A 12,479-nucleotide genomic window follows, 5' to 3' on the forward strand; every position below is an offset into this window, starting at 1 on the left:
GTGCGGCACCAGTTTTGTTGTCGTAGAAATCCACGAATCTTGCCCTGGCGTCAACACTTAGGGCTGGATTGTCTGATTGCCAACGTCAAAATCACATTTGGCGATTGGACAGAGAATCCATTTTGACGCCGAAATCGGGGGCGGCGCCGTTTTTCAGATGCTCCGCCCCCTCCAAAACCACGTCATCAGTGAGTACGCCACACGCCGTTGGGACGGCCTCAGGGCGTCACCTGAAGGCCCTCTCCCGATGCTCCGCCCCACGATGTGCCTACTTCCCGACAGCGTGGGGAGCGTGTGCTCTGAGGTTTTGTCAACCTCGTGTAGTGGCCGCGGACTGTGTCCAACACCGCCATAGTTGGGGGGGGGAGCCGTTCCGCTGGCCGGGTGGGCTTTGACGGGGACTGGTGGGTGGTGGTCCGGGGTAGCGAGGGGAGTTACAGGGAAGCACTATCTGGCAGGCCAGGTCCGCGCGTAGCCAGGACCATGCTGTACGGCGCGACCTCCGCAGGTCACCACCGTGCCCATGCACGGCCACGGACCCGGCAATTCTCTGTCCGTATCTGCAGTTAAAGCCGGGGAGTTTACGTAGCGGCTGCTGCTAGCCCCCCCACAGAGCAGGGCAGTGGTGTGGGGGAGCCGCCGACTTTTTGGTCGTAAGACTGGACACATGCTCTGGACATAGCCTCAAAATCGGAGAATCCAGCCCTTAGTCTCAGGAATGGAGAATCCGGCTCTGTACGTTTTCAAAAAAGAGTGAGATGTAGCTCTTGGGGCTAAAGGGATCAAAGGATATAGGTAGAAAGCACAAACAGGTTCCTGAACTGGATGATCAGCCATGATCATAATGAATGGTAGAGCAGGCCGGAAGGGCCAAATGGCCTCCTTCTGCTGCTATTTTCTAAGTTTCTATGCTCCTATAAAGTACTGAGAGTGCTGCACGGGTTGGATGTGCTGTCTTGGATGAGTTGTTGTGCTCCATCTGCCTTCACTGGTGGATGAAAGACATCCAATGGCACTACTTTGAAGAACGAGGGAGTTATTGTCCTGACCAATATTAATCCCTAATTTGCTGGTCACAATCACATTGCTGTTTGAGGGGGTTGTGTATAAAACTGGCTGCTGTGTTTCCCGCATTAACATCAACTGCACTTCACTCTCCCTCCCTCCACAGCGACAACCCCCCTCCCTCACCACAAACACAAAGTTATCTGGTCAAAATATCTGGCCAAAGGGCCCAGAACGGACGGAATTACAATTATTTTGGCTGTTAAGTACTGATGCACTATCAATTACGACAAGACGAGAGTAGAGTGTAATCGAGGCTTTATTAAGCAGAGATGTGTAGCCTCCCGCAGCTGTTGCCGAAATGGCTGCAGCTCGGTGAGCACACACATTTATACCCTGCCTACTGGGCGGAGCCAGCAGGCAGGGATCTACCTCCGTACAGGAGCCTTACCGTATTACTTCTCATATGTGCAATATATACAAACAGTAGCAACTACCACATTCACCCCCTGTTAAAAAGGAGTCCAGCGGGGGTGGTGGAAAAATTATTTACATGGTATGTGAGCATTTTTAAAGTGTACAGTTGGGGAAAGGTTCACAAATTGAGCCGGTCGGGTGCCTTGATCCTCCGTTGTGAGCGCCACAGTCCTGGTGGCAATGCAGGCGCCGGCTTGGTCGTCGGTGACTCCGGGAGCGTGTAGCCCTCATCTTCATCCCCAGGTGGAACCAATGGGAGGACGGATCGTCCTGGAGCGGATCTGTGGTGAGGTGCGCTGGGGGGAGGATGGGTGGCACCGGGGCAGTTGGGGGGAGATGGGGACCCAGCTGGTGCCAGGTCCCTGAAGGAGACTGTGTCTTGGCGGCCGTCGGGCCACGCCACGTAGACGTACTGCGGGTTTGCAGGGAGTAGCTGTATCCTCTCAACCAACAGGTCCGCCTTGTGGAGCCAGACGTGCTTGCGGAGGAGAACAGGTCCTGGAGCTGCCAGCCACATTGGGAGCGAAACCCTGGAGGTGGCCTTCCTAGGGAAGGCAAGGAGACGTTCATGGGGGGTTGCTTTAGTCACAGTGCAAAGTAGCGATCGGATGGAGTGGAGGGCATCGGGGAGGACCTCCTGCCAGCGGGAGACCGAGAGAATTTTAGACCGTAAGGCCAGCAGGATGGCCTTGCAGACCGTCCCATTCTCCCTCTCCACATGCCCGTTTCCCCCGGGGTTGTAGCTGGTCGTCCTGCTCGAGGCAATGCCCTTGCTGAGCAGGAACTGACGCAGATCATCACTCATAAAGGAGGATCCCCGATCACTGTGGATGCAAGCGGGGAAACCGAACAGAGTGAAGGTGGTGTTGAGGGCTTTGATGACTGTGGCAGACGTCATATCGGGGCATGGAATGGCGAAGGGGAATCTGGAGTTTTCATCGACCACGTTAAGGAAGTACATGTTTCGGTCAGAGGAGGGGAGGGGCCCTTTGAAGTCCATGCTGAGGTAGATAGATAGATAGAACAGTACAGCACAGAACAGGCCCTTCGGCCCTCAATGTTGTGCCGAGCCATGATCACCCTACTCAAACCCACGTATCCACCCTATACCCGTAACCCAACAACCCTCCCTTAACCTTACTTTTTTATTAGGACACTACGGGCAATTTAGCATGGCCAATCCACCTAACCCGCACATCTTTGGACTGTGGGAGGAAACCGGAGCACCCGGAGGAAACCCACGCACACAGGGGGAGGACGTGCAGACTCCACACAGACAGTGACCCAGCCGGGAATCGAACCTGGGACCCTGGAGCTGTGAAGCATTTATGCTAACCACCATGCTACCCTGCTGCCCAGGTGTTCAAAGGGATGGGAGGCCTTCACCAGGTGTGCCCGGTCTGGCTGGTAGAAATGGGGTTTGCACTCCGCGCAGACCTGGCAGTCTTTGGTGACCACCCTGACTTCTACAATGGAGTAGGTCTGTTGCGGGCCTTTATGAAGGAAAAGAACCGGGTGACCCCTGGGTGACAGAGACTATCGTGAAGGGCCCGGAGTCGGTCCACTTGTGCGCCGGCACATGTGTCTCGGGATAGGGCATCGGGGGGGGTCGTTGAGCTTACCGGGGCAATACAAAATCTCGTAATTGTAGGTGGAGAGCTAAATCCTACACCTCAAGATTTTATCATTTTTGATCTTGCCCTCATGTGTGTTATTAAACATGAAGGCAACCGACCGTTGGTCAGTGAGGAGTGTGAATCTCCTACCGGCCAGGTAATGCCTCCAATGCCGCACAGCTTCAACGATGGCTTGGGCCTCTTTTTCAACGGAGGAGTGCTGAATTTCGGAGGCATGGAGGATGTGGGAAAAGAATGTCACGGGTCTGCCTGCCGGTTGAGGGTAACGGACAGAGCGACGTTTGATGCACGCTCTCAACTTGAAAGGGGATTGTCTCGACAACCGCGTGCATCGCAGCCTTGGCGATGTTGACCTTGATACTGTTGAAGGCCTGGTGAGGCTCAGCCATCAGGGGGAAAACTGTGGAGTGAAAGAGTGGGCGGGCCTCATCCGCATAGTTAGGGACCCACTGGGCATAGTATGAGAAAAACCCCAGGCATCATTTGAGGGTCTTGGGGCAGTGGGGGAGGGGGAGTTCCATGAGGGGGCGCATGCGGGCGGGGTCGGGCCCTTGAACTCCATTTTGCACCACATCGCCAAGGATGGCTAAGCGGTTGGTGCTGAACACGCACTTCTCCTTGTTATACGTTAGGTTCAAGAGTTTGGCGGTGTGGAGAAATTTGGAAAGGTTAGTGTCGTGGTCCTGCTGGTCGTGGCCTCAGATGGTGACGTTATCTAAGTACGGGAAGGTGACCCGCAGTCCGTACCGGTCAACTATTCGGTCCATCTCCCATTGGAAGACCGAGACCCCATTAGTGATGCCGAAGGGAACCCTAAGGAAATGGTAAAGGCGGCCATCTGCTTCGAACACCGTGTACGGGCGATCCGCCTTGCGAATGGGGAGCTTGTGATAGGCAGATTTCAGGTCCACTGTCGAGAAGACCCGGTACTGTGCAATCTGATTGACCATATCAGATATGCGTGGGAGGGGGTACGCGTCGAGCGCGTGTACCGATTGATGGTCTGACTGTCGTCAATGTCCATCCTGCGTTTCTCCCCAGTCTTTACAACTACCACTTGGGCTCTCCAGGGGCTGTTGCTGGCCTCGATGATGCCTTCCCACAGCAGCCGCTGGACCTCAGACCCGATGAAGGTCCTGTCCTGGGCAATGTACCGTCTGCTCCTGGTGGTGACGGGTTTGCAATCCGGGGTGAGGTTTGCAAACAGGGAAGGTGGGTCGACCTTAAGGGTCGTGATGCCGCATACAGTAAGGGGTGGTAGGAGCCCGCCGAATTTCAGTGTTAGACTCTGGAGGTTGCACTGGAAATCCAGGCCGAGTAGCTTGGCAGCGTAGAGGTTGGGGAGAACGTAGAGCCGGAAGTCGCTGAACTCTACGTCCTGGATGATAAGGGTGGCAGCGCAGTACCCCCGGATCTCGATGGAGTGGGATCCGGAGGCCAGGGAGATTCGTTGGGTAATGGGGTGTACCGCGAGTGAGCAGGGCCTTACCATATTAGGGTGAATGAAGCTCTCTGTGCTCCCGGAGTCGAGAAGGCAAGATGTCTTGTGGCCATCGACTTGCACCGTTGTGCGGCCGGGACTGGTCGAGGGTGATGGAGGCGAGCTGCGGCTGGTGTTGGTGGTCCCCGAGCTGGTCGGCGGCGGTTGCAGGCAATGAGCAGCCAGATATAAGGTGCCTGACAAGCAGGGATCCTGAGGCGCCGTCCAAGATAGCGCTGAAGATGGCGGCGCCACGGGGTGCACGTGGCAGGTAGCGTTAAAGATGGCGGAGCCCACGGGCCGCACGAGGTCTGATGGGGGTAAGATGGCGGAGCCCACGGGCCGCACAAGGTCTGATGGGGGTAAGATGGTGGCGCCCACGGGCCGCACATGGGTTGCGGGGACGAAAATGGCGGCGCCCACGGGTCGCACGTGGGGGGTGCAGGAACAATGTGGCTGGTTACAGCGGCGATTGACCGGGCCTGGCACACCGCAGCGAAATGTCCTTTCTTCCCGCAGGCCTTGCAGAGTGCGCTCTGTGCATTGTCGGGGGTGCTTTGTCTGCCCGCAGAAATAGCACTTGGGCCCCAGGGGATTGGTTGACTGCCGCGCGGCGCAGGCTTGGGGTTGGCTGGGGGCGGTCGCTGGTGGGGTCCACGATGTCCAGGAGGGGGGCGCCGTGCGGTCGGGGGGTATGCTTATACATTACGGGAGGCTACCGCTAGCGAAGTCGCGGGTTTCTTGATTGCCGCGAGGTCGAGCGTACCCCCTTCTTTTTTTTTTTTCTTTTAAAATTTAGATTACCCAATTATTTTTTCCAATTAAGGGGCAATTTAGCGTGGCCAATCCACCTACTCTGCACATTTTTGGGTTGTGGGGGCGAAACCCACGCAGACACGGGGAGAATGTGCAAACTCCACACGGACAGTGACCCAGAGCCGGGATCGAACCTGGGACCTCAGCGCCGTGCGGCAGTTGTGCAAACCACTAGGCCACCGTGCTGCCCCGAGCGTACCCCCTTCTAAGAGGTCCTGGCGGTTGTATGCCGACCCTATGCCGGTAACGAAAGCGTCCCTGATTAGGAGTTCGGAATGTTCCACGGCCGAAACTGCCTGGCAACCGCAGTTTCTCGGCAGGTCATGCAGAGCACGCCAGAAATCTTCCAATGACTCACCGGGGAGTTGTTGCCACGTGGACAGGAGGTGCCTGGCATAGAGTGTATTGATCGGCCGAGTGTAGTTGGGCGCGTCCCGGATAAGGGGAAAGATATCGGAGCTCAACCCTGTCTACAGGATCTGTAGTTTCTGTGCCTCTGAGGGTGGTTCTGTCGCTGATCCGATGTAGGCTTGAAAGCAGGCTAGCCAGTGGGTGAAGGCCGACTTGGCGTTGTCTGCTTGAGGGTGCAGCTGCAGGGAATCTGGCTTGATGCGTAGGTCCATCGTTGTAAAATCTCTGCATAATAAATTGATGCACTATCAATTACGACGAGAGTAGAGAGTAATCGAGGCTTTATTACGCAGAGATGTGTTGCCTCCGACAGCTGCTGCCAAAATGGCTGCAGCTCGGTGAGCACACACATTTATACTCCGCCTACTGGGCGGACCCAGCAGGCAGGGATCTACCCCCGTACCTGTAGTACAGGAGCCTTACCGCATTACATCTCGTATGTGATATATACAACAGTGGTGACTACCACAAATACTTTGAGATGCCTGGTGGTTGTAAAATGCTGTGTAAATGCAGGTTTGTTTCATTCTTGCTTCTCAGTAAAACGTCTAAATTTTATAGGACCAGTATCAAACAAAATTTGTAACCTCTGTGCATACAAGGATATTAGGATAGCAGAGGTTTGGATGAGATTATGGTAGTTAGACATTGAATATTCTTAACATTGAAGAAAGTCATTCAGCACTTCCCCCATCGTCCCACAAGTCCCCAACTTGCAAACCAGATTGAAGTCAGACCTGAACACCACCCAGTGACATGAACTTCTGGCTCTCAGCTTCTAATGCCAGGCGCAAACAGGTTGTGTTCCCCCAAGTGCTGGATACCCGGACCAGCATCTTCTGTGCTCGCTTGGCGTGTTTCCTGTAACACTCTGTGAATAGACCTTTGGTTAAAGAGAAAAGAACAATTAAAACAAATACACAGAAACATTTAGAATCATCCTTAACAGTACATAGTAACAGGAGTATTATATCATGTGGCCAGTGTATTATTCTGTCGTTAACATGCACGTTCAAGTTGGACTGTCCCCTTAAGACCACATAGTTTTTTTTTTCTCAATTTAGAGTACCCAATTCATTTTTCCAATTAAGTGGCAATTTAGCATTGTGGGGGCAAAACCCACGCAAACATGGGGGAGAATGTGCAAACTCCACACGGACAGTGACCCAGAGCCGGGATCAAACCTGGGACCTCGGCGCCGTGCTAACCACTGCGTCACCTTGCTGCCTCTTAGATCACATAGTTAAAAGGACTGAAAATATGCAGAGCCTGAGGGAACTTTTTAACAATTCTTTCTTAGGATACAGAAGACAGTCCACCAGCAGTCGTGTGGAGAAGGAGCAGGTGGGTTTCTTCTTTAACCACTGATAGCAGTTTGATGTCACTTGTTCGACTACTTCAGAGGCCAGTTAGTCAACCATGGTGGGATGTGGACTGGTGTCACATGTAGGCCAAACTGGTCAAGAACAGCAGGTTTCGTTAGCGAACCAGTCGATGATGGTTTGTCGTACAATGATATCATCAACAAATTCTAACAGCTTCATAGTTCCTTGTACTAATAACAGCTTTTTATTCTGGAATTCGTAAAACTGGTTTCAAACATCAATGGTGGAATTTGAATGCAAGATCGCAGGATGAGTATTGCAGAAATATTGCTGCCATTTTTCATATACCTAGGGAATTATTTAGAAATTGCAATGTAGTAAAGACTGTTCAGTCTAACCAGTCTGTGAAGCCGTTTGTCCTGCACATGAGCAGTGAAACAATTGTAAAGAGTGTTGGTGAGACCACATCTGGCGTACTGTGTTCAGTTTTGGTCTCCTTATTTGAGGAAGGATAGGGTGGCATTGGAGGCAGTTCAGAGGATCTTCATCAGATTAATTCCAGGGATGAAGGGGTTGCCGTTTATGGTGAGATAAACAGTTTGGGCTTGTACTCGCTGGAATTTAGGAGGATGAGAGAGAATCTGATCGAGGTATACAAAATACTAAAAGAGATTGATAAAGTAAATGTAGACAAAATGTTCCCCCTTGTGGGGACATCTAGGATGAGAGGTCACAGGTATATGTTGAGAGGCAGATGATGTAAAACTGAGAAGAGGAGGAACTACTTCTCTCAGAGGGTGGTGAATTTGTGGAACTCGCTACCCCATAATGCGGTGGAGTCTGAGTCATTTCAAGAAAGAGATATTTTTGACTTAAAAACAGGTTAAAGGGATGTGGGCACCAGATGGGTAGGTGGATTTGAGACCAGGAAGAGATCAGCCATGATCTGATTGAATGGCGGAGCAGGCTCGTAGGGCTGAATTGTCTACTTCCCAATTCCTATGTTCCTAATCCCTTGGGGCGAGCTTGTTCCCATGTTCCCTTATTCCCTTTCTACTTGTCTAAACTATCCTTAAATATTGACATAGCCTGTTCTTCATTCACTGAATCTATCCAGTCTCATAATCCCCAGTTTAGCAAAGGTTTCTGCATATTTCCAGCCAAAGCATTTGATCTCATATCCATGTCCCCTCATTGTAGACCCTCAATGGAAACTGTCTGTGTCCATCTCCTCTTTCTATCCTTCACAATTTTGAATACCTCTACCAAATTGACTTGTAACCTCCCATTCTAATTGTTGAATCTGCGGTAAGCAGATTGGAAAGAGGCTAAGTAGAAATTAACAAACAAGGTTTATTGCAATACAAATCCCAAACTCCTCCACTCCCCCAAGGGTCACATTCCCCCACCTGCTCCCAGGTTGGGGTTTTTATGCAGCTGGGGCTCTCCTTGTTAAGGGGAAGTTCCTCCCCTTAAAGGGAAGTTCATATTCCAGGAAGGTCATGGGGAAACTGTATGGTCCACATCCCGGCACCTCCATTGGGGTAATAACACTAATGACAAAAAAAACCCAATTTCTCAAGCTTTTCACAATGATGTATTTCCTCAGGCCAAACAGCATCCAAATGATTTGCACTGTAACCTCTCTCTTGCCTCAACAACTTTCCATAGAGTGGAGCTCAAAACTGCACACAATACTTCAACTCTGGGGTGGGATTCTTCGAACCACCGGCAGGTCGGAGAATCGCCGGGGGCCGGCATCAATCCCGCCCCCGCCGTGTCCCGAAGTTTCCACCAACAGAGATTCGGCGGGAGCGGGAATCGCGCCGCGCCAGTTGGCGGGCCCCCCCCCGGCAATTCTCCGGCCCGCAATGGGCCAAAGTCCCGCCGCTGTCAAGCCTCTCCCACCGGCGTGGATCAAACCACCTACCTTACCGGCGGGAGCAGGTGGCGCAGGCGGGCTCTGGGGTCCTGGGGGGGGGCGCGGGGCGATCTGGCCCCGGGGGGTGCCCCACGGTGGCCTGGCCCGCAATCGAGGCCCACCGATCGGTGGGCGGGCCAGTGCCGTGGGGGCACTCTTTTCCTTCCGCCTTCGCCATAGTCTCCACCATGACGGAGGCGGAAGTGACCCCCTCCCCTGCGCATGCACGGGGATGACTTCAGCGGCCGCTGACACTCCGGCGCATGCGCGGACTTCCGCCGGCCAGCGTTGTCCCTTCAGCCCCAGCTGGCATGGCGCCAAAGGCCTTCCACGCCAGCCGGCGGAGCGCCAACCACTCCGCCACAGGCCTAGCCCCTCAATGTTAGGGCTTAGCCCCTAAAGGTGTGGAGACTTCTGCACCTTTGGGGCGGCCCGACGCCGGAGTGGTTCACGCCACTCCATCACGCCGGGACCCCCCGTCCCGCCGGGTAGGGGAGAATCTGGGCACTGGTCTTGCGAAGGCTTTATTCAGATTCAACCTCACTCTTGAGCTCGTGTGTCTGATATCTCTGGTCATAGATCCCTGTTTTACATTAGCTTTCATTTGGCCTTATTCACTTGAGATACTGCTTTTACTGTCTGGTGAACCCAACATCCCACCAAATCTATTTGATTGGCAGCATCATTTAGCTTTGCCAACTATCTAAGGAGCATAATTACTGTAATATTTCTCATTTACTCGTGAGGTCAATAACAACCGCAATGTTTATTTACGTATAAATACAATTCCGAGGGTGGCAGCCTCGTGGCTGCAAGTTAGCCTCCAGGTTCGAACTGATACAGAAACCCGGGCTTGTGAGGGTGATCTCCCCCCATCCTGATCCCTATCCACCTGGCATATCACACCTTAATGGGGACAAACAGCAGCACGGTAGCATTGTGGATAGCACAATCACTTCACAGCTCCAGGGTCCCAGGTTCGATTCCGGCTTGGGTCACTGTCTGTGCGGAGTCTGCACATCCTCCCCGTGTGTGCGTGGGATTCCTCCGGGTGCTCCGGTTTCCTCCCACAGTCCACAGATGTGCAGGTTAGGTGGATGGCCATGATAAGAACATAAGAACATAAGAACATAAGAACTAGGAGCAGGAGTAGGCCATCTGGCCCCTCGAGCCTGCTCCGCCATTCAATTAGATCTTTTAGATGGCTGATCTTTTGTGGACTCAGCTCCACTTTCCGGCCCGAACACCATAACCCTTAATCCCTTTATTCTTCAAAAACTATCTATCTTTACCTTAAAAACATGTAATGAAGGAGCCTCAACTGCTTCACTGGGCAAGGAATTCCATAGATTCACAACCCTTTGGGTGAAGAAGTTCCTCCTAAACTCAGTCCTAAATCTACTTCCCCTTATTTTGAGGCTATGTCCCCTAGTTCTGCTGTCACCCGCCAGTGGAAACAACCTGCCCGCATCTATCCTATCTATTCCCTTCATAATTTTAAATGTTTCTATAAGATCCCCCCTCATCCTTCTAAATTCCAACGAGTACAGTCCCAGTCTACTCAACCTCTCCTCATAATCCAATCCCTTCAGCTCTGGGATTAACCTAGTGAATCTCCTCTGCACACCCTCCAGCGCCAGTACGTCCTTTCTCAAGTAAGGAGACCAAAACTGAACACAATACTCCAGGTGTGGCCGCACTAACACCTTATACAATTGCAACATAACCTCCCTAGTCTTAAACTCCATCCCTCTAGCAATGAAGGACAAAATTCCATTTGCCTTCTTAATCACCTGTTGCACTTGTAAACCAACCTTCTGTGACTCATGCACTAGCACACCCAAGCCTCTCTGAACAGCGGCATGCTTTAATATTTTATTGTTTAAATAATAATCCCGTTTGCTGTTATTCCTACCAAAATGGATAACCTCACATTTGTCAACAATGTATTCCATCTGCCAGACCCGAGCCCATTCACTTAACCTATCCAAATCCCTCTGCAGACTTCCAGTATCCTCTGCACTTTTTGCTTTACCACTCATCTTAGTGTCATGTGCAAACTTGGACACATTGCCCTTGGTCCCCAACTCCAAATCATCTATGTAAATTGTGAACAATTGTGGGACTAACAGGGATCCCTGAGGGACACCACTAGCTACTGATTGCCAACCAGAGAAACACCCATTTATCCCAACTCTTTGCTTTCTATTAATTAACCAATCCTCTATCCATGCTACTACTTTACCCTTAATGCCATGCATCTTTATCTTATGCAGCAACCTTTTGTGTGGCACCTTGTCAAAGACTTCCTGGAAATCCAGATATACCACATCCATCGGCTCCCCGTTATCTACTGCACTGGTAATGTCCTCAAAAAATTCCACTAAATTAGTTAGGCATGACCTGCCTTTTACGAACCCATGCTGCGTCTGCCCAATGGGACAATTTCTATCCAGATGCCTCGCTATTTCTTCCTTGATGATAGATTCCAGCATCTTCCCTATTACCAAAGTTAAGCTCACTGGCCTATAATTTCCTGCTTTCTGCCTACCTCCTTTTTTAAACAGTGGCGTCACGTTTGCTAATTTCCAATCCACCGGGACCACCCCAGAGTCTAGTGAATTTCGGTAAATTATCACTAGTGCATCTGCAATTTCCTTAGCCATCTCTTTTAGCACTCTGGGATGCATTCCATCAGGGCCAGGAGACTTGTCTACCTTTAGCCCCATTAGCTTGCCCATCAGTCCCTCCTTAGTGATAACAATCCTCTCAAGGTCCTCACCTGTCATAGCCTCATTTCTATCAGTCGCTGGCATGTTATTTGTGTCTTCCACTGTGAAGACCGACCCAAAAAACCTGTTCAGTTCCTCAGCCATTTCCTCATTTCCCATTATTAAAACTCCCTTCTCATCCTCTAAAGGACCAATATTTACCTTAGCCACTCTTTTTTGTCTTATATATTTGTAAAAACTTTTACTGTCTGTTTTTATATTCTGAGCAAGTTTACTCTCATACTCTATCTTACTCTTCTTTATAGCTTTTTTAGTAGCTTTCTGTTGCCCCCTAAAGATTTCCGTCCTCTAATCTCCCAGCACTCTTTGCCACTTTATATGCTTTTTCCTTCAATTTGATACTCTCCCTTATTTCCTTAGATATCCACGGTCGATTTTCCCTCTTTCTTCCGTCCTTCCTTTTTGTTGGTATAAACCTTTGCTGAGCACTGTGAAAAATCGCTTGGCAGGTTCTCCACTGTTCCTCAACTGTTCCACCATAAAGTCTTAGCTCCCAGTCTACCTTAGCTAGTTCTTCTCTCATCCCCTTGTAATCTCCTTTGTTTAAACACAAAACACTAGTATTTGATTTTACTTTCTCACCCTCCATCTGTATTTTAAATTCCACCATATTGT

General features: G+C 51.2%; 1 protein-coding gene across 1 annotated transcript in view; it reads right to left on the bottom strand.

The window, feature by feature from the left end:
• The window catches only part of trpm2 (transient receptor potential cation channel, subfamily M, member 2), a 254,653-nt gene that overhangs the window by 125,444 nt on the left and 116,730 nt on the right, over nt 1-12,479 (bottom strand). The window contains exon 14 of the mRNA XM_038790260.1: nt 6,564-6,709. Within this exon, the coding sequence (XP_038646188.1) occupies nt 6,564-6,709 (146 nt within the window). The remainder of the gene's footprint in view (nt 1-6,563; nt 6,710-12,479) is intronic.

This window comes from Scyliorhinus canicula, chromosome 2 (genome assembly GCF_902713615.1).
Source record: "Scyliorhinus canicula chromosome 2, sScyCan1.1, whole genome shotgun sequence".
NCBI lineage: Eukaryota > Metazoa > Chordata > Chondrichthyes > Carcharhiniformes > Scyliorhinidae > Scyliorhinus > Scyliorhinus canicula.